At 60.2% G+C, this 23,348-nt stretch overlaps 4 protein-coding genes across 4 annotated transcripts; 3 read left to right on the forward strand and 1 right to left on the reverse strand.

Moving 5' to 3' along the window:
• The first annotated feature begins 1,059 nt into the window (after nt 1-1,059).
• Nucleotides 1,060-1,872, forward strand: LOC132588133 (hemoglobin subunit alpha-D-like). The gene is made up of 3 exons (XM_060260463.1): nt 1,060-1,266; nt 1,345-1,549; nt 1,643-1,872. The coding sequence occupies exons 1-3, from the start codon at nt 1,175-1,177 to the stop codon at nt 1,769-1,771; spliced, it is 426 nt and encodes a 141-aa protein (XP_060116446.1). The 5' UTR covers nt 1,060-1,174; the 3' UTR covers nt 1,772-1,872.
• Nucleotides 1,873-5,286: 3,414 nt separating this feature from the next.
• Nucleotides 5,287-6,037, forward strand: LOC132588452 (hemoglobin subunit alpha-A-like). The gene is made up of 3 exons (XM_060260847.1): nt 5,287-5,418; nt 5,519-5,723; nt 5,811-6,037. The coding sequence occupies exons 1-3, from the start codon at nt 5,324-5,326 to the stop codon at nt 5,937-5,939; spliced, it is 429 nt and encodes a 142-aa protein (XP_060116830.1). The 5' UTR covers nt 5,287-5,323; the 3' UTR covers nt 5,940-6,037.
• A 1,548-nt stretch (nt 6,038-7,585) lies between these two features.
• On the reverse strand, nt 7,586-9,747 carry LOC132588364 (cytoglobin-like). The gene is made up of 4 exons (XM_060260736.1): nt 9,676-9,747; nt 9,472-9,585; nt 8,635-8,857; nt 7,586-8,444 (listed from the first exon to the last, which is right to left on the reverse strand). Exons 1-4 carry the CDS (start codon nt 9,720-9,722, stop codon nt 8,301-8,303), a joined length of 528 nt encoding a protein of 175 aa, XP_060116719.1. The 5' UTR covers nt 9,723-9,747; the 3' UTR covers nt 7,586-8,300.
• Nucleotides 9,748-9,862: 115 nt separating this feature from the next.
• PGAP6 (post-GPI attachment to proteins 6) lies at nt 9,863-17,686 on the forward strand. The gene is made up of 13 exons (XM_060260664.1): nt 9,863-9,953; nt 10,246-10,426; nt 10,522-10,732; nt 10,809-10,942; nt 11,065-11,336; nt 11,549-11,862; nt 12,969-13,062; nt 13,245-13,368; nt 13,567-13,697; nt 14,334-14,512; nt 14,846-14,992; nt 15,375-15,491; nt 16,118-17,686. Exons 1-13 carry the CDS (start codon nt 9,863-9,865, stop codon nt 16,412-16,414), a joined length of 2,292 nt encoding a protein of 763 aa, XP_060116647.1. The 3' UTR covers nt 16,415-17,686.
• The last annotated feature ends 5,662 nt before the right edge of the window (nt 17,687-23,348 follow it).

A 23,348-nucleotide genomic window follows, 5' to 3' on the forward strand; every position in this document is an offset into this window, starting at 1 on the left:
TTCCCTGAGAAAAACCTCTGAAGAGCCCTGTTGGATCAGACCAGGGAGTGTCCATTTAGTCCAGCCTCCTGTCTCAGCCAGTGGCCACCCAGTTTCTCTGGAGGGACAGCAACAGGGCAGAGAGGATGGATGGAGACAGGAGGTCCTGTGGGTCAAAAGCTCTGCCCCAGCTGCCAGTGTGTACCAGGGCCAAATGCCAAGGGCTGGTTCTTCCTTCCAAGGCCTTAGATGGCCAAGCACTAGGATAACCAAAGGACCACCTCTTTCTATTCTCTCCCCACCCTGCTGCCACCTGGCTAGTTGAGATCCTCTTCCCAAGCCTGGCTCTCTGTGCCCCCCCCCCCAAAAGCCAGGAGGCAGAGGGGGGTCGCTTGCCACCTCTGCAGTGCCCGCCGCTGGAGTCTCCCAAGGAGGAGGCTGGTGTCTCTGCCTGGGGGGCAGGGAGAGAGCGATTCCAACACGGGACGTGGCCATGGGGAAATGCCACCCTCCAAAGACATGCGTGACCCTTCCTGATGCTGGGTGGGGATCAGGACTCTGAGAGCAGACGTCTCTGGGGAGGCGGCTTCGTTGCTTTCTTTCTACAGTCTGGGTGGCCTCTTCTCCTCAGACCTGCAGACCGGGCGGGCCCTGTGGGGGGGGAGAGCTGCAGGGAAGGGGGGGCCCTGGAGACCCCCACCACCCCAGGGGTCCATTTTCTCCACCCCTGTGTGGGGCAAGGAAAGCCCTAGAACCCATGTCTAGGCAGGGAAGGGGGGGGCACAAGGAGGTGGGGTGCCTGGGCAGGCGAGGAGGAGAGATGGAGGTCCGGCTTGCAGCAGGCCCCTCTGGGTGGGCTTGAGTGGGGGCTGAAGCCGCCTGCCCTTTTGTGACTTGGGGAGGCCTTTTCTCTGTCCCGCTGGAGGCAGCAGGGGAGAGGGGCCTGGGGCAGACCTCCCTGGATCCCCTTCCCGAAGAGCCCCCCAGAAGCCCCGTCCCCCGCCGTGGGGGTGGGGTTGGGGGTGGGGAGAGAGGCCTCTCCCGGGCGATAAGAGGGAAGGGGGCGGAGAGGCCGGCGGCGGCGGCGCCCATAAAAGGCGCCCTCCCCGCCGGGCTGCCAGTTGCCAGTCGCCCGCAGCCCTCCCGCCCGCCAGCCGTCGAGTCTCGCCTGCCTGCCTGCCTCACCTCCGCAGCCATGCTGACCGCCGACGAGCGCCGCATCCTCAAGCAGACGTGGGACAAGGTGTCGAGCATCCAAGAGGAGATCGGCGCCGAGTCCCTCTACAGGTAGGGGCAGGGGAGAGGGGCGGTGGGGTGGGGTGGGCGCCCCGTCGGGGCTCCTCTCACGCTCTCGCTCCCGGGCAGGCTCTTCATCGTGTACCCCACCTGCAAGACCTACTTCCCGCACTTCGACTTCGGCGCGGGCTCGGCGCAGATCCGCAACCACGGCAAGAAGGTGATCAAGGCGCTGGAGGACGCGCTCAAGAACGCCGACCACCTCCACGAGAACCTGGCCGAGCTCAGCAACCTGCACGCCTACAACCTGCGCGTGGACCCCGTCAACTTCAAGGTGAGGCCGGGCCCGGGCGGGGGGGCGGGGGGGGGTCCCTGCAGCCCCTTCCCCGCGGCTGACGCCCGCCCTCCTTTCTCCTCCGCGCCGCAGCTCCTGGCGCGCTGCCTGCAGGTGGTGCTGGCCACCCATCTGCGCGCCGAGTTCAACGCGCAGACCTACGCCGCCTGGGACAAGTTCATGGCCTGCGTGGCCGACGTGCTGGCCGAGAAGTACAGATGAAGGAGCCCCCGGCCCGCCGGCCTGCCTGCCCGCAGCCTCTTCTCCAGCGCCCGAGCGCGCCTCTGTCCGACAGCCAGCCCAATAAACGTGCCTCGAACCTACCACCTCTTCTGCCTGCCTGTCTGTGCGCGCGCGCGCGGGTCTGCTGGGGGTGGGGGGTGGGGGGCCCCGCAGGACTCCACCTGCCCGGGAGGAGGGAGGGGGCCCAGCTCCGGAATAAGCCATCCCCGGAGAGTCTCTCTTCTGCTTCTGGGGTCCTCTCCCCCCCCGCCCCAGCTCCATCTCCTCCGGCCTGGTGGGGGCGGGGGGAGTCCCGAGCCAGGCCCTGTGGAGCCGCCTCTGCCAGTCTCCCGCCCCCTCCCCTGGTCGGGGCAGCTGGGCAGGGGGCGGCCCAAGAGAAGACTCGGGTGGGGGAAGAAGAAGACTGCAGATTTCTACCCCGCCGTTCTTTGGGAATCAGAGCCTCAGAGCGGCTCACCGTCTTCTACAAACACAAACATATGAAACCACTGAAGCTGCCTTCTGCTGAATGAGACCCCCCCCCCCCCCAGACCGCCCGCCCCGCCCCGGCCATCCAAGCCAGGCTTGTCTCCTCAGACTGGCAGCGGCTCTCTCACACCTCTTTGCCTGGACCCTTTTGTTAGCTGGAGATGCCGGGGATTGAACCTGGGACCTTCTGCTTACCAAGCAGATGCTCCACCACTGAGCCACCGGCCCTCCCCTCCTATATCTACTCCCCGCACAGCAGACACCCTGTGAGGTGGGTGGGGCTGAGAGAGCTCTCCCAGAAGCTGCCCTTTCAAGGACAACTCCTGCAAGAGAGCTCTGGCTGACCCAAGGCCGTTCCAGCAGGTGCAGGTGGAGGAATGGGGACTCAAACCCGGTTCGCCCAGAGAAGAGTCCGCGCACTTCAACACTACACTAAACTGATTCATATCCCACCCTCCACTCGGAATCTCAGAGTGGCTCACAATCTCCTTTATCTTCTCTCCCCCACAACAGACACCCTGTGAGGTGGGTGGGGCTGAGAGAGCTCTCCCAGAAGCTGCCCTTTCAAGGACAACTCCTGCAAGAGAGCTATGGCTGACCCGAGGCCATGCCAGCAGCTGCAGGTGGAGGAGTGGGGAATCCAACCCGGTTCTCCCAGATAAGAGAGCTCTGGCTGACCCAAGGCCATTCCGGCAGCTGCAAGTGGAGGAGGGGGGAATCAAACCCGGTTCTCCCAGATAAGAGAGCTCTGGCTGACCCAAGGCCATTCCAGCAGGTGCAGGTGGAGGAATGGGGACTCAAACCCGGTTCGCCCAGAGAAGAGTCCGCGCACTTCAACACTACACTAAACTGATTCATATCCCACCCTCCACTCGGAATCTCAGAGTGGCTCACAATCTCCTTTATCTTCTCTCCCCCACAACAGACACCCTGTGAGGTGGGTGGGGCTGAGAGAGCTCTCCCAGAAGCTGCCCTTTCAAGGACAACTCCTGCAAGAGAGCTCTGGCTGACCCGAGGCCATGCTAGCAGGTGCAGGTGGAGGAGGGGGGACTCAAACCCGGTTCTCCCGGATTAGAGTAGCACGCTTCACCACTACCCCCAGCTGGGAGGGCCAGGGGCGGGACGCAGAGGGCCACCTCTCTTCTAGCCCAGGAGAAAACCCGCCCGGAGTCCCCCGTTGTTGCCCCTGGAGGGGAGGGGGCTCATCCAGGGAGCCGCAAGGCCTACGAGACCGCCCCGCCCCCGAAGTCGCCTGATCGCGGATCACTGCAATGTCAGGAGTCATCTTCAGGCCCCACCGGGAGATTGGCACGCCTAGGTGTGGGGTGCGGCCACGAGGTGGGGCCAGGGGCTTCTTCCCGCCCCGCCCCCAAACTACCGGAGCGTTTTCTGGCTGGAGCGGGGGAGTCCAGTGGGGGGTCCTCCGCCCCCCCCCCAGCAGACGGAGAAGGCCAGCTCTCGACCGGGGGGGGCAAGGGTGGGCAAAGCAAGGGGCCGCATTGCAAGGAGGGTCCCTCTGGCCGGTGCTCCCCCCCCCCTCCGCCGCTCCAACCTCCCCAGCCAGCAGCAGTAGCCCGCCAGGAGAGGTTCCGCCAAGCAGACCGGCCCGGCGCACGCCTGAGGAAGGAGAGCATCCCCCCCCCCCCCGCACAAGGGAAGGGAGAAGCCTTTGGAGGGGGGAGGCCGATGGAGAACTTGGTCCCGGTTCCAGGCACTTGCTGGGCGCGCCCCTTCACGCAGAAGAAGAAGAGGTTGGATTTACATTCCGCCCTGCTCCCTGAATCTTCTCTGAATCTCTACTCTGAATCTCAGAGCGGTCACAGTCTCTTTTACCTCCCCCCACCCGCAACAGACACCCTGTGAGGTGGGTGGGGCGGAGAGGATTCTGACGAAAGCTGCCTTTTGAAAGACAACAACCTCTGCCAGAGCTCTGGTTGACTCAAGGCCATTCCAGCAGCTGCAAGTGGAGGAGGGGGAAAATCAAACCCGGTGCTCCCCGAGAAGAGTCCGTGCACATAGCTACCCTATGAGGTGGATGGGGCTGAGAGGGCTCACCCAGCAGCTGCCCTTTTAAGGACAACAACCTCTGCGAGAGTTCTGGCTGACCCAAGGCCATCCCAGCAGCTGCAAGTGGAGGAGGGGGGAATCAAACCTGGTTCTCCCAGATAAGAGAGCTCTGGCTGACCCAAGGCCATCCCAGCAGCTGCAAGTGGAGGAGTGGGGAATCAAACCCGGTTCTCCCAGATAAGAGAGCTCTGACTGACCCAAGGCCATTCCAGCAGCTGCAAGTGGAGGAGTGGGGAATCAAACCCGGTTCTCCCAGAGAAGAGAGCTATGGCTGACCCAAGGCCATTCCAGCAGCTGCAAGTGGAGGAGTGGGGAATCGAACCCGGTGCTCCCCGAGAGGACTGCGCGCACATAACCCCGACAACACTCAGCTGGCTCAGGAGACGCTGGGGCAAGGCCCTCTGCAGCGGCTCAGAGGCAAGGCGGAGGAGTGGGTGGGGGTCTGACGAGGGGGGGAGGGGGACACCCAGCGGGAGCTCCTGTGGCTTGAAGGCCGGGGCAGGCGGAGGGGCTTTGGGTCAGCAAGAGGCTAGCGAGACCCTCCAGCCACAGGGGAGGTGCAGCAGGGGCGGGCTCCGCTGCTCCGGGACAAGGAGGCTCCATCCCCGCCCCCCACCGCAAAAGAGGATGAGGGGTGGGGGGGGGCAGACCTGTCCGCCGCGCCAAACAGCCGGCTCCCTTGGCCGCCTTCGGACCGAGAGGGCCAGCCCGCAGGGAGGGAGGGAGGGATTCTCCGCCTGGCCCACTCCTCAGCGCCCCCCTCCCGCGGCCTGCCTGGCAGGGCTGATGTGGGATCGTGTGCCGCCGCCCTCCGGGGCTTGGGGCTGGGTGGAGGGGGGAAGGGGTGGGCCTCCTTGGGGCGGGCCAGGCCCGCAGGGGCCGCTCCAGGCTCTCCGCCCGCCCTCCCCTCGGGGCTGGTCCCGCCCCCTCGCCCGCGGGGATATAAGGGGCGCGGCGGCGGGGGGCACGGAGCGCAGCAGCAGCAGCAGCAGCAGGATGAGCCTGAGCGACAACGACAAAGCCCACGTGAAGGGCATCTGGTGCCAGGTGTCGGGCCATGCCGAGGAGTTCGGCGCCGAGGCCATCAACAGGTGAGGTGGTCCGCCCCGTCGGGGCAGGTGGGGGCTGGCGGGCGGCGGGCGGCAGTGCCGCGGGGCTGAGCGCGCCTCTCCCCTCCCGTCCTCTCGGCAGGATGTTCGTGGCCTACCCCACCAGCAAGACCTACTTTCCGCACTTCGACGTGAGCGCCGGCTCGGAGCAGATCCGGGCGCACGGCAAGCGGGTGGTGAACGCGCTCTCCGACGCCGTGGCCCACCTGGACAACATCGGCGGCGCCCTGGCCAAGCTCAGCGACCTGCACGCCCAGAAGCTGCGCGTCGACCCCGTCAACTTCAGGGTGAGCCGGCGGGGAGGAGGAGGAGGGCTGCCCCCCCCCAGGGCCCCCTCCCGCCCTCCTGACCCTCCGCCTGCCTTCCCCCCGCAGTACCTGGCCCAGTGCCTCCTGGTGACCATCGCCGTCCATTGCCGCGGCCAGCTGACCGCCGACGTGCTCGTCTCCCTCGACAAGTTCCTCGCCCTCGTCACCAAGGTGCTCACCTGCAAGTACCGCTAGAGCGCCCGCCCGCCCGCCGGTCTCGCCCAGCCGCAGCAGCGCCACAGGCCGGCGCACCGACCCCCCCCCCTCAATAAACGCCTGGCCGTCGAAAGGGCCGCCTGCTGCTCGCCTCTCTCTTTGTCCGGGGGGGGGGGGGAGGGGGGCGCTTCGAGGGCCGCGGGCGAGCCGACTACTGCCCGAGCTGCTGCTGCTGCTGCTGCCGCCGCCACTCCTCCAGCCGCCCTGTCCGGGAAGGCCTCCTCCCGGCGGAGCAGAGCGGGCCGAGGGGGAGGGGCAGGTCCGAGTGGCCGCCGCCCAGGGACGGGGGAGGGCTCCGGAGCTCAGCGGGCGCAGCCGCCTCATCCCAGGGCTGGCCACAGAGGCCCCTGACCAACTGCCCAGGAGGAGGAGGCTGGGGAAGTGCAGACCCCCCCTTCCCCCCGCCCCAAAATGGGGGTGGGGTGATTCTGCGGGAGAGAGCCCCCCTTCCCCTCCCGCCATCCCTCCCCTCTGCTGAGGGCTGCCAGTGCGGGGCCTTGACCTGAACTGCCCTCCCCAAGGAACTCCTGGGCCCCAAGGTGGGGGGGGGACAGCTTAATGGAACCTCCAGGGTCAGCAGCAGTCTACTTCTGAGTTCCAGTTGCTGGGGGGGGGCACACAGCAGGGGAGGATAAGCACTGCCCCCCCAGCCAGGAGAGAAGTGGGTTGGGGCTCCCTGCTGGCCAGCCAGTGGGTTCTCCTTGCTGTGATGACTGACACCTCCTGAGGGAAGTGGGGAGGGGGCCAGCTAGCACAACCCCCACCCCCCAGTGGCCCCTGCCCTAGATGCCCAGAGGAAGGCAAAAAGCCTCCAGATTCCTGGGCTCTGCAGCCAGGTGATCAGCTGGAGATCCCCCAGGAGCTGGCACCCCTAGGGCCATGCTGTGTCACCCTGGCAGTGGCAGAGGAGCCAGCAGGCAGAGGCTGCCCAGCCCTTAGCCCCCCCCCCCCACTGCCAGATATTTCGGATGCCAACAGTGATGTCTGCAGCCCCCACCCTGCCCTCAGTCTCAGCTAGGGGACCAGCAATGCCCCCTGCGGCTGCTACAGTCGGGTTGCCACAGGAAGCCAGTCCGTTTTGTTCAATGTAAAGTGCTTAAAAAGACACACACGCGCACACAGCAACCGACAGAAACAGAGAGCTGGCAGCCCAAGATGGAGGGCTCCACAATAGCCCTGAAAAACCCACCTGCCCAGGGGTCAAATTTCCCTTCCACTGCCTCAAGAACAGTGGCCGACAGTAGAGGGGGAAGGAGGGGGCTCGTGGGGGGGGCGTGCTTTCGATCCAGGTCTGCTGGCAGGTGGGGACTTGCGAAGGGTCCCTGAAGCATCACCTGTTTCATGCCACAAGCCTCCTGCCAGCGCTTTGCTCACAGGCCTGCAGCGTGACATGCAGAGGGAGGCTTCTGAAGAGCACTGGCTGGGAGCTTTCATCCACCCACCCATCCCTTCCTTCACAGCAGTCCTCCCTGCAGCCACCACTTCTGCTCACGCAAGCAGAGCCTTTTTTGCTCCATTCCGGAGGGGAGGCAGGCTGTGGGCCTTTTTGGTGGTGGCACTACAGCGGTGCTCTTCCTTCTCCTGGCAAACGGGCAGGGCACCATCATGAATGACGTGGCGCCAGGTTTATTCTGCTGCCACTTTATTGGTGCTTCAGACTGTGGTTCCAGTTTTAATACTCCTAAGGCAGTTGAGTTATTCTCATTATATGCTGCAAATTGGCTTTGATTTTTTTAAAAAAGGTGTGAAAGGCTGGGCATAAATGGGAGTCCAGGGTGGGGGCACGGAGGGAAGGCAGGTGGTGCTAGATGACCCAGACCCCCCCCCCCCCAGGGCTCTCGTGATCTTCCGATGTCCTGCTGGGCTCCTCTTCACCAACACAGCAGAAGCAGCCAGGGGCAATCCCATCGTCCGTCCACCAGGTGGGGCTGGCCTCCTCCTTTAGAGGCCTTCCCACTCTGCTCTTTGGAAGGCAGGAAGACCAGGACATGACTCCAGCCAGTGGCTGAGGCAGCCCCACTCTTAGCCACAATCCTTTCCTTTGGGGAGGCAGGCAGCTGATGTCCCAGCTCGGAGAGGAGACTCCTGGGCCTTCCTGCCTCTCCTCCACCCTTCTCTCTGGCTTTGAGGCAAGCGGCACAGGGAGGGGCCAGCTGCTGCATAGATGGAGATGAAGCGGCAGCCCAGATCTGGCCAGGGAGGGCTTTCACCCCCGAGTGAACACAGTCCTCTGCGGGAGGAATCCAAACATATGCCCCGCTGCCTGCCCCCTTGATCACCTCCACTCCAATAGCCCAACTATCCAAACACAGGGTGGGGCAACCGCTGGCCACTCTCGTTCTAGGAGAGCGGGTTCCGAGTGTAGACAGCGCTGATGACTTCGTAGACTGCTCCAAAGAGCTTCTCCCAGGAGACCAGCATGTCATCAGTGAACTCATTCTCCAGGATGTCTTGGCAGGTGCTTCGCATCGTCCGGAACATTGCCTGTGCCGGGGAGAGGATGCTCAGGGACTGCTTGGCACCCTGCCACAACAGCCCCCCAAGGGCCGAGCAAGGCAGAGGGGGACGCAGGGGATTCAGACAGGCCCCCCAGCCCCCACCGCCCAGGGGTCTGACTTCTCTACAGTCCAAGCAGCACCCGCTCCTTCCGGTCTTCCGCTGCTGGGCACGATACCTGGAACAGGTTCACGGGCACCCGATGGACATTCTTGTGTGACTCTGCCAGGCATTCCAGCAGCTTGCAGGCCCGCTTCCAGTTGTTTATGTTCTCAAACACTTGGTTCATGGCCACCATGACTCTCCTGCCATGGAAGGCCACCATGGGGTTGCTGTGGAGCGTCCCCTCGGTTGGGATGTGGATGAAGTACTGCTTGGTCTCTGGGTAATCTGTAAAGAACCTGCACGGGAAAGGCACGGCTGCCGCAAGCAGGGAAAACCAGTCACTCCTTTGTTTGGAGGGGGGTGGGGTGGGAGACCACCCCCCACAGGCCCCCCAGTGGGCCACGAAGGGAAGGGGGGTAGGCACAGAAGCTGGGGCTGCTAGGCAGAGAACTTTCTCTTGAAAGGCCATGGTTGGTGTGGGGGGCAGCAAGAGTGGAGGCCAGCCCAGAGCCCCACATCTCAGTGCCAAAAGGTTCCGCCCTCCTTCTCCTTGCCCCTCACCCCCCCAGAGGCTCTGCCACTGGGCCACCAGGGCCCCTTAAATGTCCCATTTCTGGAGCAGCTTGACCCATGAGGCCTTCCAAGGCCCTGAAGACAGGCAGGCCGGCAGCTGTTCCACACCAGATCCCGCCCCCAGGAGAAGCAGCCTGGCGGGGGGGGGGGGACTGGGACCGTGCCCTCCCCCTCCTTCCCAGGCATCTTGCCTGCCACCGGAAGGGAGCCGAAGGCAGAGCACAGCATCTGCAGGGAGAGGTAGAGGAGGCGTCCTCCTCCTCCTCTATTGGCAGTATTGCTTGGCAGAAGAAGGGCTTCGCCGGTGTGGCCCCCTCCGCAGGTCCCGGGGCCTTACTTGATGACGATCAGCCGGCCGTTCTCCTCGGCCTCCTCGTACACCTTGGCCCACAGGAAGCGGAGGTTCGCCTGGTCGGCGGGCGTGAGCGCCAGGGGCTGCAGGGGGGGCTCCCTGGAGGGGCACAACGGGAGGGTCAGGGGCGGAGCAAGGCTGCCGGGGGGCTCTCCCCCTCCCCACCCGGGCAGGGGCCGGGCCGCTCACCCCGCCTTGGTCCTGCTGGAGGACGACGAGGAGGAGGCGGCAGCCATGGCAGGCGGGCGGGCGGGGCCTTCCGGCAACGGAATCCCGGGCGGGGCAGTTGCGGGGGAGGGCGTCCCCGGCGGTGACGTCAGAGGGGCGGGGCGGGGCTGCCTCCCGGGTCGGGTCAGGCGGGCTCCCGCTTGCTGCCATGGGCCTCCGGCTACTGCTGCTCCTGGCGCTGCGGCCGCTGCTCGCCGCCTCGCCGGGGGGGAAGGAGCTGCAGAGCGGCGCGCCGGACGGTGAGGGAGGGAGGGGCCCCTCTTGCTGCTGGAGGGGGCTCGGCGAAGGGGCGCTTGGAGGGCGGGGAGCCCCTCTGCTGCCGCCCCGCCCGGGCCTTGACCTGCAGCCCGCTCTTCTTCCAACGCCCTCGGCGCCCCACCCTTCCTTGGAAGCGCCAGGCCCGCGGGGCCTAACGGGTGGCGGCCTCCTCCTCCGCGCGGGCGGGCGGGGCTTCCCTGCAGTGCCCAGGTTCCCGGGCTTCTGGCCTCCCGGCTGACAGGTGCTGCTTCTGCTTCTCTCTTCTCCTCCCAGGCGCGACCTACCTCTCGGAGTACTTCTCGCAGAGCGCCCAGAGGCTCTCCTTCTACCGGTGGTATGGCACCGCCAAGCTCTTCCGATTCCGTGTGCCGGAGGACACCGTCCTGGTCCGCTGGCTCCTGCAGGCCTCCCGGGGGACTGGCCCAGAGTGCCGAGGCGAGACCCAGGTCACCATGTACGTCCCCCCGCCCTGCTCCTTCCCTGGGCAGTAGCAGGCAGCACCCAGCCCCTGGGGCTTCTGAACTATGGCCGCCTCCTCTTTTCTTGCAGCCACTTCCGCCATGGGGCACCGCCCGTCATCAACCCCCTGGGCACGCAGTTCCCCGCCAACATGAGCCTGCCGGGCTCCTTCAGCCAGACGTTGGCGCTGGGGAGGGCCGCGCCCCAGAACGCCACCTTCCTCAACCTCACCAGCCCTGCCGCCGGAGACTGGTTCATCGTGGCCCACCTGCCTGAGGCCACGGGCAAGATTGAAGTCAAGGTGAGTGGGGAGGGGTGGAGGAGGGCCACTGAGCCGGGCCTTCGAGGCCCCCTGCCTGAGCCTGCCTTCCCCGCAGGGCTTCTCCACGCCGTGCACCTACACCTTCCAGCCGGATATGTTCCTGCTGCGCCTCTTGGAGGTCTCCGCCCTGGAGCCCGACCTTCTCTCCTGGCAGACCATCTCTGGCCCAGCTTGGCCGCTTCACACCAAGTGAGAGAAGGCGGGATGCGGGGGTGGGTGGGCATGGGGGGGAAGGGGGTCAGCCACGGGGCGGAGGGGTGCCCCAGTCCATCAGCCTCTTTTCAGGTTTCTCTCCCTGCCTGCCTGCACAGGATCTTTGTCCCGGCATACTGCACTGCCCTGAAGGTTGAGCTGCGAAACTGCACAGCAAACACCTCCGTGGCCTGTGCTCTCCACGTCACGCTGGGTTCCGCCACGCTGCCCCGGTCCTTCCAGAAGGTGCTGAACTGCACAGGGGGGGAAGCCTTCCCCTGCAGCCTCCTCCTGGCCTCGCCACCGTGGGAGAAGTGGCTGCGGATCACAGTGGAAAGCCTCAGCGGGCCCAGGGCCCGGCTCTCCTTCCAGATGGAAGCTTCCTTCACAGGTAGGTGTGTGCTGGTGCTCGAGGGCAGCTGGCTACCCACCTCCGGGGAGGGAAGGAGGGAGCTTCGCCACCCATTGTGGGGGATCTGTGGCATATCAGTTGCTCACCTCCACATTTGGAGGCCCAGGGTCAGGGTGGCCCTCGGTGACGGTGGCCCCTTCCTGCATCAAGAGGCGCCCTGGTGTGGTTCTCCCTGCTTCCTTCCTTCTCAGCATGCAAGCCCGGGACGGCCAGCACCTTCCTGGCATTCTACCAGAGCTTGAACCGAAGCCAGGCTGTGCCACCGCAGGGAGGCAGCCCTAATGCCATGTGGCAGGTGGGTGCCAACGCCTCTGCTCCAGGGAGCTCCTGCCTGCGCAGCCAGCCAGTCGTCCGGGAGGACCTGGATGTGGTGTCGGTGATGTTCCGGGTCCTTGGGGAGTCCGGCGTGCCAGTCCGGCCTCAGCTGCCAAGCCTGCTCCTTCTCTCCCTGAATTCGGGGATGGACAGCGGGGGGACGCTGATCCTCGGCCTGCAGCTGAACAAGGTGAGCCGGGGGGGGGGGGGAGGACCGGAGGACCTTGAGCGGCCCCTCGTCAGGCCATCCCTTGCCTTCAGCAAGCTCAGCACCTGCCTCCGTCTTCCAAGTCTCCAGAGAGCCAGTTTCGTGTAGTGGTTAAGTGCGTAGACTCTTATCTGGGAGAACCGTGTTTAATTCTCCACTCCTCCACTTGCACCTGCTGGAATGGCCTTGGGTCAGCCAGAGCTCTCTTATCTGGGAGAACCGGGTTTGATTCCCCACTCCTCCACTTGCACCTGCTGGAATGGCCTTGGGTCAGCCATAGCTCTCTTATCTGGGAGAACCGGGTTAGATTCCCCACTCCTCCACTTGCACCTGCTGGAATGGCCTTGGGTCAGCCATAGCTCTTATCTGGGAGAACCGGGTTTGATTCCCACTCCTTCACTTGCAGCTGCTGGAATGGCCTTGGGTCAGCCATAGCTCTCTTATCTGGGAGAACCAGGTTGGATTCCCCACTCCTCCACTTGCACCTGCTGGAATGGCCTTGGGTCAGCCATAGCTCTTATCTGGGAGAACCAGGTTAGATTCCCCACTCCTCCACTTGCAGCTGCTGGAATGGCCTTGGGTCAGCCAGAGCTCTCTTATCTGGGAGAACCGGGTTGGATTCCCCACTCCTCCACTTGCAGCTGCTGGGATGGCCTTGGGTCAGCCACAGCTCTTATCTGGGAGAACCAGGTTTGATTCCCCACTCCTCCACTTGCACCTGCTGGAGTGGCCTTGGGTCAGCCAGAGCTCTCTTATCTGGAAGAACCGGGTTTGATTCCCCACTCCTCCACTTGCAGCTGCTGGAATGGCCTTGGGTCAGCCAGAGCTCTCTTATCTGGGAGAACCGGGTTTGATTCCCCACTCCTCCACTTGCACCTGCTGGAGTGGCCTTGGGTCAGCCATAGCTCTCCTAGAAGTTGTCCTTGAAAGGGCAGCTGCTGTGAGATCCCTCTCAGCCCCACCCACCTCACTGGGTGTCTGTTGTGCTTGAGGAAGATAACGGAGATTGTGAGCTGCTCTGAGATTCGAAGTGGAGGGTGGGATATAAATCCAATGTCTTTTTCTTCATCTTCTTCACGTCCTTGCAGACGGCCTCGATCCTTGGGAATGCCACCGTGCTCGCCTGCCTGAGTGCTGCTTCTCCAGTGCTGAACCCAAATGCCATGGGGGACTGCAGGACAGGTACAGGAGGCCCACGGCTGCCCCAGGGCTGGGCCGTTCTGCATGGCTCTTGTCCAGGGTGGGTGGTGAAGAGATTGGCTGGGGTGGGGGGAAGCACCGCCTGGCAGGTCTGGGCTGTGTGTGTGTGTTGCTGGATGAGGGAGCTCACCGCAGCAGTGGCTCTCCCCGTTCTATGCCTGCAGCATTCTTCCAGGGCTACCCCTTGAACGTGTCGGAGGCCTCCCTGGAAGCGGTGCTCAGCGTCCCCTACCCAGAGTCAGAGAGCTGGTTCCTGACCTTGCAGCTCGTCTGCCCAAAGGACGCGGGGTGAGTTGGGGGTGGGAGGAGCCTGGAGGGCAGTGGCAGGGATACCTCCTCGCCCACTCTTCTGCAGCCTGTGCTGTGCCTCCCCTCGGCCCCCTTCTCCTGCCGCCCTTCCTTTCCCTTGGCACAGCAGAATGACTGCCGCGATGCCCCCTCCCCAGCAGCTTCTTGTTCTGTGTTCTCTCCCCTCCCCCTGCACAGGGAATGTGCCCAAGCCCTGGTGACTGTCACCGCCTTCCTCAGCCCTTGCTGGAACGACTGCGGCCTGTACGGACAGTGCAGCTTCCTGCGGCGCCACGGCTACGTCTACGCGGGGTGCAGCTGCAAGGCTGGTGAGGAGAGCCCCTGGAAGCTGGCAGAAGCCCCATGCCTCCCGCAGCTGGGAGATTGGTCTGGGCCTGCCCTGGTCCCCGCCGGTATGCCCTCTTTGCCACTCGTGCTCCAGCCTGGCCAGGCAGTGCCTTCCGGAAGATGTGGCCCAGTGCTCTGGTTGTTTTGTTTGCAGAGCACCCTTAAGCGGTTCCCAAGGGACGTTGTGACCAAAGGCGAGCCTTTGTTTGCAGGGGCAGGAGAGGCTGAGCCAGGGCCCCTGAGGTCATTGGGCTCCTCTTCTTGTACAGCAGGGGTGGCCACACTTGCTTAACATAAGAACCACGTAGAATAAATGTCAGATGTTTGAAAGCTGCAAGACAGGAAGGCAGGCAGGCAGGCAAACAGAGGGGGGGAAGGAGAGGTGGAAAGAAAGCAACGTCAACTTTAAAGGCATGCTGAAAGCCACCAAAGTGAGTTAAAGAGGTGGGGCTTTGAGAGCCACATAACATGTGTGCAAGAGTTCCATGTGGCTTCGGAGCCCCCGCAGTCTGGCCACCCCTGTTGTTCAGGCCCCCCCTCCATCCCCACTGTGGCACAGGTGGCTTTTGTGCACCAAGGGGTATCGCTTGTTGGCTCTTTTCCCTTCCCTTTGGCAGGCTGGAGCGGGTGGGGCTGCACAGACGGCACGAAGGCCCAGTCGGTCGGTGCCCAAACGCTGGCCACCCTCTTGCTGACGCTCAGCAACCTGATGTTCCTGCCTGCCATTGCCGTGGCCCTGTACAGCTACCATTTGGTCGAGGCCTCCGTTTATCTCTTCACCATGTTCTTCTCCACGGTACGGCCATCTTCTGGTCCAGCTGGCCCTCTGCTGCGAGAGTCTCCCTGACACAGGGCCTGTGCTGGGCTGGGGGAGGTGGGCAGGCTGCCAGGACTACATCCTGTCTGAACTTGGCAGCTCTTGACCGACTGGTGGGGAGCGGGCCTCTGTCCTCTTCCGCCTGCCAGTGGCCTGGAGCTGGATCCATGCAGTTCCCTGTCCCAGGACGCCCTGCACCAGCCCTCCCCTCTCGCTTCTGGCCAGAGGGCAGCCCCTGCAGGTCCCGGCCAGCTGAGGGGAGGGGTCCACTGGAAGCTGCCGACCAACTTCCCTCTTCTCCCTCGGCTGCAGTTCTACCACGCCTGCGACCAGCCTGGGGTGGCCGTCCTGTGCATCATGGATTACGACACGCTGCAGTTCTGCGACTTCTTGGGCTCTGTGGTCTCTATTTGGGTCACCATTCTGTGCATGGCCCAACTGAAGAAAATGCTGAAACACGTACGTTTGCGGACACTGCTTGGGGACTGGGGGGGGGGGGGAGGTCTGTCAGCCTGGCTGGCGGCTTCTTAAGCAAGGGAGGGGGGAGCCGAAAGAGCCAGGGGGAGGAGAAGGCCAAGCACTTGAGTTCCCCCCTTGAACCAGGCCTTCACCCTCTCTGGAACTTCTGGCTGCCAGATGATCTTAGGATCACCTGACTATTCTACACACAACGGCTTACAGTAATTTAATCACTGTGTCCAGATGAAAGTGCTGCAGGCTCTGCAGGCGGACAAGGAGATTTCCGGGGGGGGAGGGGGGTGTTGGCCAAGCTCAGATTCTTGCCCTGCTTTGGCAGTGGGGCTTCTGCGATGCCTCTGACTGTCCTGTGGCCCCTCTGTAGATCCTTGTTCTTCTCGGGACCCTCTTCATCGCCATGTCTCTGCAGCTGGACCGGAGGGGGGTTTGGAACATGATGGGACCCTGTCTCTTTGCCCTCGTCATCATGATGTCCGTTTGGGTAGGTGGCTGAGCCCTGCACTCCAGTCTCAGGGAGTGGAAACGTAAACATTGCACAGTTCTGCTGATGCAAGAAGATGAATAGTTGAGAGTTTCTCTACCTGAAGGAGTCTCAAAGCAGCTCACCCAGGCCTTCCTTCCCCTCCCCCTTGTGAGGCTTTTGGGGCTGAGAGTGGGGATAGGCCCAAGGTCACCCAGCTGGCTTCACATGCAGGAGAAGTAGGAGTGGGGAGTCAAGCCTGGCTCTCCAGATTAGAGCCCGCTGTTCCCCACCACTGCGCCACACCTGCTCTCAGGTCTGGCATAACACCTCCATGCCCAGGAATTGGTTGCACAAGAGGAAATGGTAGCTGGGAGGGAAGTATGCAACCAGAGCTGTGTTCAGTCTGCTGGTGTTTCCACTTGCGCATTACTTACAGCGGCCTGCAGTTTTTCCTAGATCAGACTGCAGCGTAAGGAAGGTGCATTTTGGGTCGTTGGCTCATTCATAGTGAGACGGGCATTTGACTTGGCTTAAATTCTTAAAACTGTGCTACGTCGTATTTGTTTGTTCCTCGCTGAGACTCCCTGTGGCTTGTCCCGGGTCAGGCTCTCGATCTGGCCAGTGACCCCGAGTTCCTTCCCCAGGCCCACCGCGGTGTGAGGCGCCGTCACTGCTACCCCCCCTGCTGGAAGCGCTGGGCCTTCTTCCTCCTCCCTGGCATCTGCTTGGCCTTCATCGCCATCGCTGTCTATGCCTTCATGGAGACCAATGAGAATTATTACTACACTCACAGCCTGTGGCACGTCCTAATGGCCGGCAGCGTGGCCTTCCTCCTTCCCCCCGGAGACAGGCCCAAGAGGCTGTGGGCGTGGTCACGCAAGCTCCTCTGTGGCTACCAGATCTGCAAGAACGACCGGGAAGAGCTCTATGCTGTGACGTGACTGACAGCCCTCCTGCTGCTGCTGCTGCGCTTGCTGGGCTCCTCTGGCGGATTGGGAGCAGCTGCCTTGGGCTCGAGAGAGGCAGCTGGCCTGGGGGCTTTGGGGGTGGGGAGCAGACTTTGTCAGGCCTCACAGAAGACTAGCGGGGGCTGCATAGACTTCCAGTTCAGCAGAAGGTCTGTTCCGCAGCTCCGTCCTAGGACAAAGCTAGCAGGGTTTCTGGACTCTCGGCGAGCCCCGCGCTCACCAGCCCTCACAGCCACGTGGCTGAGGAATGTGTGGGAAAGTGCTATACAAGGAGCATCATGAAGGAGTGAGCAAATGGGGGGAGGGGAGGGCTCCTGATGGCAGGGGGAAGGAGAGGCAGGCCAAGGGCTGCTGCAGGGGACTTGGCTCACGCAGCCTCCTTGGGAAGATGGGTGGGGTCTGGGGGGATGTGATAAGTGTGGTGTGTGTATGTTGGGAGGGGGTATGCCAGACCAGCCATGCTCGCACAAAGCGTGCGTTGCTCAGGGAAGCGTTTTGGGTGTTCAGTGCCACAGTGTCCGGAACAGCCCTGTCAGATTGGCTGCAATGACCCAGCTCTGCTCCCATGTGGGCGACTGACGGAGCTCTCCGTCCCTCTGGGTGTTTCTCTTCCATTCTTTGCACATAACTGTTGTTGGCAGCACTGAGAGCAATTCGGCGGCTCCCCCTCCTTGCAACGGTGGCTGTTGGGGATGCAGCCAGGCTGCTGCCTCTGGGAGGGGACCAGGGTTCAGCACAAGTCGCAGCAGCAGTCACAGGGCGTGCCGCTTCCACGTGCCTTTGGTGGCCTTCTCACACCCCGCCCCCCATGGGGCTTGTTGCAGGTCTGCTGACTCCACTCACCCAGCTTGTGGTCTGTTCTTGCTTTTGGTGACTGGAGAACTAGAGGGCTGGGCACTGTGAAGCTGGAGTTGGTTGCCCCCCCCCCCTTTCAAAAATGTCTTTGGCACATAGAAAGTCCAGAAGTGGTAAAGTCTTCATGGAGCAATAAGAGTTGATGAATTTGAATGGCTTCCCCAGCCGTTCTCTTTGAATTTTGCTGCTGATCTCATTTTGTTCTTAATTTCAATCACTACAGGAATGAAAGGGAATGTAACATGCAATGGGAAATGGGGTTGTACTGTTGATTTACCTCAGGCAGAATTTCAATTCCTGTGGTTCTTTTCACTGGCTGTTTGAATTGTTGAGTGTGTTCTGTCACCTCTCGGCACAGGCAACCAAATAAAAATGAAGGAAGAGAAAGTGGGGAAGGCTCTGCTGTCGTTGCTCTGAGGGTGCGGGGGCCGGCAGCGCTGACCCAGGGATAGAAGTGGCTTCTCAGCTAGTGTTCCCAAGGGAGCCACCAAGTCCTGAGTGGGGACAGTGGCAGCCTCTGCCCTCTCGTGGCCTTTGGCCCTCTCACAGTTGGTTGGAGGAGGACCCAGATCTGCTCACCTTGAAACCAGCAGCTGCGAGGCAAAGGAGACCCCGAGGGGGAAGGGAAGGAGGCCAGCCAGGAAGTTGGTAGAAAGCATTATCAAGGACAGGATGAGGAGGCACACTGATGGACACAGGTTATTGAGGAAGACTCAGCATGGGTTCTGTAAGGGAAGATCTTGCCTCACTAACCTATTTCAGTTCTTTGAGGGGGTGAACAAACGTGGACAAAGGGGACCCAATAGATGTTACCTTGACTTCCAGAAAGCTTTTGATAAAGTTCCTCATCAAAGGCTCCTTAGTAAGCTCGAGAGTCATGGAGTAAAAGGACAGGTCCTCTTCTGGATCAAAAGCTGGCTAATTAATAGGAAGCAGAGAGTGAGTGTAAATGGGCAATCTTTACAGTGGAGGATGGTAAGCAGTGGGGTGCCGCAGGGATCAGTACTGGGTCCCATTCTCTTTAACTTGTTCATTAATGATTTGGAGCTGGGAGTAAGCAGTGAAGTGGCCAAGTTTGCAGATGACACTACATTGTTCAGGGTGGTGAGAACCAGAGAGGATTGTGAGGCACTCCAAAGGGATCCGTTGAGGCTGGGTGAGTGGGTGTCAGCGTGGCAGATGAGGTTCAATGTGGCCATGTGCAAAGTAATATAATAATAATAATTTTTAATTTCTATCCCGCCCTCCCCGCCGAGGCAGGCTCAGGGCGGCTCACAACATAAAATACACTGTACATCAAATTATACTTATAAAATCATGGTTAAAACAAATTACAGATTATTAAAATTAACATTAACAATGTGGCATTATAAACATTAGATCTTCAGTGGAATTCAGTACTAAAAGCATTTTCAGCAGCATTTCCTAGCTTATCATTAGTTGAAGGCTATCTTGAAAAGGTGGGTCTTACAGGCCCTACGGAATTGATCTAAGCATCGTAGGGCCCGCACCTCCTCAGGGAGTTGATTCCACAGCAGTGGAGCTGCGACAGAGAAGGCCCGATCCCGGGTGGCCTTCAATCTGGCCTCCCTTGGCCCAGGGACATTCAGCTGGTTTTTTCCAGCTGACCTCAGCGCTCTCTGGGGCTCATATGGGGAGAGACGGTCCCTCAGGTAGGTAGGTCCCCTGCCATATAGGGCTTTAAAGGTGATAACCAGCACTTTGTAGCGAACTCGGTATGCCACTGGCAGCCAGTGCAGTCCGCATAGCCCCGGCTGTATGTGCTCCCACCTTGGGAGCCCCAACAACAGCCTAGCCGCCGCGTTCTGCACCAGCTGCAGCCGCCGAGTTCGGCACAAGGGCAGCCCCATGTAGAGGGCGTTGCAGTAGTCCAGTCTCGAGGTGACCGTAGCATGGATCACCATTGCTAGGTCACGGCGCTCCAGGAAGGGGGCCAACTGCTTCGCCCGTCGAAGGTGAAAGAACGCGGACTTGGCAGCGGCCGCTATCTGTGCCTCCATTGATAGTGAAGGCTCCAGAAGGACCCCCAAGCTCTTGACCTTATGGGCTGCTTTCAGCAGCACACCGTCAAAGACCGGCAAGGGGATTTCCCTTCCCAGAGCACCGCGACCCAAGCAAAGGACCTCTGTCTTCGTTGGATTCAACTTCAGCCCGCTCAGTCTGAGCCAACCTGCCACGGCTTGCAGTGCTAGGTCCAGGTTTTCTGGGACGGAGTCAGGTCGGCCGTCCATTAGTAGATAGAGCTGGGTGTCATCAGCATATTGATGGCACCCGAGCCCGAACCTCCGAGCAATCTGGGCAAGGGGGCGCATATAGATGTTAAACAGCATCGGGGAGAGAACTGCCCCTTGTGGCACCCCGCACACTAGTGGATGCCTCCGGGACCGCTCTCCCCCAATAGCCACCCTTTGTCCCCGTCCATCAAGGAAGGAGGAAAGCCACTGTAAGGCCAACCCCCTGATCCCTGCGTCGGTGAGCCGGCGGGCCAGTAGCTGATGATCGACCGTGTCAAATGCGGCCGACAGGTCCAACAGCATCAGCACCGCCACGCCGCCTCGATCCAGATGCCGCTGGAGGTCATCTACCAAGGCGACCAGCACTGTCTCCGTCCCATGACTTGGACGAAAGCCGGACTGGTGGAAGTCTAAGGCGGAAGTGTCATCCAAAAAACTCTGCAACTGTGACGCCACTGCCCTCTCTATAACCTTACCTAAGAATGGTAGGTTCGAGACCGGTCGGTAGTTCGCCAATTCGGCCGGATCTGCTGTACTCTTTTTTAGGAGAGGGCGGACCGTGGCCTCTTTCAAAGATGTTGGGAATTGCCCTTCCAAGAGGGATCTATTTATGATATCCCGTACAGGATATCTAAGCTCCCTCTGGCAAGATTTAATTAGCCAGGAGGGGCATGGGTCAAGGTCGCAAGTTGTAGGGCATACAGTTGAGAGGATTTCGTCGACTTCCCCAAGACTAAGCACGTCGAAGTGATCCAAGATAATATCAGAAGACAGGCACAGAGCCCCAGGTTCTTGTACTGCATCCAATGTGGCAGGAAAGTCCTGGCAGAGTGATGAGATTTTATCTGCAAAAAATTTCGCAAAAGCCTCACAGCCTATTTCCAATTCTCTCATATTTGGTCTGCCTTGGGGCAGAGTGGTCAAATTCTCAATTATCTTAAATAATTGTACCGGGCGCGAATTTGCAGATGCAATCCTAGCCGCAAAGTAATCCTTCTTTGCGGCTTTGACTGCCATCTCATAAGACTTCATAAACGTTCTATAGGATGTTCTCGTCGCTTCGTCACGAGTATGCCGCCACCGCCTCTCTAGTCGTCTGAGTCCCTGTTTCAGTTGGCGTAGCTCCGAGGTGTACCAAGGAGCCAGCCTACTTCGGGGGCGCAGAGGACGCCGGGGTGCAATCTCGTTGATGGCCCTGGATAGCCTGTCATGCCAGGTATTTACCAGGTCATCAAGGGAATTTCTCCCTTTCTCACAATACAAGAACTCGTGGGCATTCGATTAAATTGCTGAGCAGTCTGGTTAAAATGGATAAAAGGAAGTACTTCTTCACCCAAAGGGTGATTAACATGTGGAATTCATTGCCACAGGAGGTGGTGGCGGCTACAAGCATAGCCAGCTTCAAGAGGGGATTGGACAAAAATATGGAACAGAGGTCCATCAGTAGCTATTGGCCACAGTATGTGTGTCTGTGTGTGTGTGTATATATATACATATGTATGTATGTATGTATGTATGTATGTATTTTTTGGCCACTATGTGACACAGAGTGTTGGACTGGATGGGCCATTGGCCTGATCCAACATGGCTTCTCTTATGTTCTTATGTGTCACAGAGTGTTGGACTGGATTTTTATTTATTTATTTGGGATTTGTATCCCGCCCTTCCCACAAGTGGCTCAGGGCGGCTTCCAACAACTAGTCAACATAAATTTAACAATTTTAAATATAAAACAATTAAATAATTAACATTTAAACATTAAAACCAGTAACATTTCACTCCATAAAACAATACAGCTTAAAACCAATAACATGTCATTATATATAAACAGATGGCTGGCCAGTTACGTCAAGTTTTATCCCAGCTAGGTGTAGGCTAGCCGGAAGAGGGTCGTCTTACAGGCCCTGCGGAATTGAGCCAAGTCCTGCAGGGCCCTCACCTCTTCCGGCAGCTGATTCCACCAAGTGGGGGCCATAACGGAGAAAGCCCTTTCTCGGGTGACTTTCAAGCGGGCTTCTTTTGGCCCGGGGATAGAGAGGAGATTTTGTGTTCCTGACCTCAGTGCTCTCTGGGGAACATGTGGGGAGAGACGGTCCTTCAGGTAGGCAGGTCCCAGGCCATATAGGGCTTTAAAGGTAATAACCAGCACCTTGTACCGGACTCGGTACATCACTGGAAGCCAGTGCAGGGTCCGAAGACCCGGCCGAATGTGTCCCCACTTTGGGAGACCCAATAGCAGCTGGGCCGCGGCATTCTGCACCAGCTGCAGTTTCCGAGTCCGGGACAGGGGCAGCCCCATGTAGAGGGCATTGCAGTAGTCCAACCTCGAGGTGACCGTAGCATGGATCACTGTTGCTAGGTCGTCACGCTCCAGGAAGGGGGCCAGCTGCCTTGCCCGCCTAAGATGAAAAAATGCGGACTTGGCAGCGGCTGCTATCTGAGCCTCCATCTTTAAGGAAGGCTCCAACAGCACCCCCAAGCTCCTGACTCTGTCCGCCGCCATCAGCGGCGCACCGTCAAAAGCTGGCAGGGGGATCCCCCCTCCCGGGCCGCGGCGACCCAAGCAAAGGACCTCTGTCTTCGTTGGATTTAGCTTCAGCCCACTCAGTCTGAGCCACTCAGCCACGGCCCGTAATGCCCGGTCAAGATTTTCCAGGGCGCAGACCGGCTGGCCGTCCATTAGTAGGATGGGCCACTGGCCTGATCCAACAGGGCTTCTCTTATGTTCTTATGTGACACAGAGTGTTGGACTGGATGGGCCATTGGCCTGATCCAACAGGGCTTCTCTTATGTTCTTATGTGACACAGAGTGTTGGACTGAGGGGCCATTGGCCTGATTCAACATGGCTTCTCTTATGTTCTTAAGTGACACAGAGTGTTGGACTGGATGGGCCACTGGCCTGATCCAACATGGCTTCTCTTATGTTCTTATGTGTCACAGAGTGTTGGACTGGATGGGCCATTGGCCTGATCCAACAGGGCTTCTCTTATGTTCTTATGTGACACAGAGTGTTGGACTGAGGGGCCATTGGCCTGATCCAACATGGCTTCTCTTATGTTCTTAAGTGACACAGAGTGTTGGACTGGATGGGCCACTGGCCTGATCCAGCAGGGCTTCTCTTATGTTCTTCTGTGACACAGAGTGTTGGACTGGATGGGCTATTGGCCTGATCCAACATGGCTTCTCTTATGTTCTTCTGTGACACAGAGTGTTGGACTGGATGGGCTATTGGCCTGATCCAACATGGCTTCTCTTATGTTCTTATGTAGACAAGCTGGAAGGGGTCCAGAGGAGGGCAACGAAGATGGTGAGGGGTCTGGAGACCAAGTCCTGTGAAGAAAGGTTGAAGGAGCTGGGTACGTTTAGCCTGGAGAGAAAGTTGCTGAGAGGTGGTAGCATCACCAAGTACTTGAAGGGCTGCCATGTATAGGATGGTCCAGAGTTGTTTTCTATGGCTCCGGAAGGTAGGACCTTCTGGTTTGAAATTAAATCAAAAGAGTTTCCGGCTCAACATTAGGAAGAAGTTCCTGACCGTTAGAGCAGTTCCTCAGTGGAACAGGCTTCCTCCTTGGGAGGTGGTGGGCTCTCTTTCCTTGGAGGTTTTTAAGCAGAGGCTTGATGGCCATCTGACAGCAATGCTGATTCTGTGAATTAGGCAGATCATGGGAAGGAGGGCAGGAAGGGCTGCATCAGGGCTTAGTTCTTGTGGTCCTTTCTTACACACTCAGGAAAATGCTGATGGCTATTCTGGGGTCACGCAGCAATTTTCCTCCAGGCCAGTTTGGCCAGGGATCCT

The sequence above is a fragment of the Heteronotia binoei genome, chromosome 20 (genome assembly GCF_032191835.1).
Source record: "Heteronotia binoei isolate CCM8104 ecotype False Entrance Well chromosome 20, APGP_CSIRO_Hbin_v1, whole genome shotgun sequence".
NCBI lineage: Eukaryota > Metazoa > Chordata > Lepidosauria > Squamata > Gekkonidae > Heteronotia > Heteronotia binoei.

Coding starts and splice junctions, on each gene's coding strand:
- LOC132588133 (XM_060260463.1), top strand. CDS start 1,175: ATGCTGACCGCCGACGAGCGCCGCATCCTCAAGCAGACGTGGGACAAG. Junction 1,267..1,344: donor GGCGCCGAGTCCCTCTACAG/GTAGGGGCAGGG, acceptor GCTCCCGGGCAG/GCTCTTCATCGTGTACCCCA. Junction 1,550..1,642: donor TGGACCCCGTCAACTTCAAG/GTGAGGCCGGGC, acceptor TCCGCGCCGCAG/CTCCTGGCGCGCTGCCTGCA.
- LOC132588452 (XM_060260847.1), top strand. CDS start 5,324: ATGAGCCTGAGCGACAACGACAAAGCCCACGTGAAGGGCATCTGGTGC. Junction 5,419..5,518: donor GGCGCCGAGGCCATCAACAG/GTGAGGTGGTCC, acceptor TCCTCTCGGCAG/GATGTTCGTGGCCTACCCCA. Junction 5,724..5,810: donor TCGACCCCGTCAACTTCAGG/GTGAGCCGGCGG, acceptor TTCCCCCCGCAG/TACCTGGCCCAGTGCCTCCT.
- LOC132588364 (XM_060260736.1), bottom strand. CDS start 9,722: ATGGCTGCCGCCTCCTCCTCGTCGTCCTCCAGCAGGACCAAGGCGGG. Junction 9,586..9,675: donor TCCAGCAGGACCAAGGCGGG/GTGAGCGGCCCG, acceptor GTGCCCCTCCAG/GGAGCCCCCCCTGCAGCCCC. Junction 8,858..9,471: donor GGCCGGCTGATCGTCATCAA/GTAAGGCCCCGG, acceptor TTTCCCGTGCAG/GTTCTTTACAGATTACCCAG.
- PGAP6 (XM_060260664.1), top strand. CDS start 9,863: ATGGGCCTCCGGCTACTGCTGCTCCTGGCGCTGCGGCCGCTGCTCGCC. Junction 13,063..13,244: donor CATGGGGGACTGCAGGACAG/GTACAGGAGGCC, acceptor CTATGCCTGCAG/CATTCTTCCAGGGCTACCCC. Junction 13,369..13,566: donor GTCTGCCCAAAGGACGCGGG/GTGAGTTGGGGG, acceptor CCCCCTGCACAG/GGAATGTGCCCAAGCCCTGG.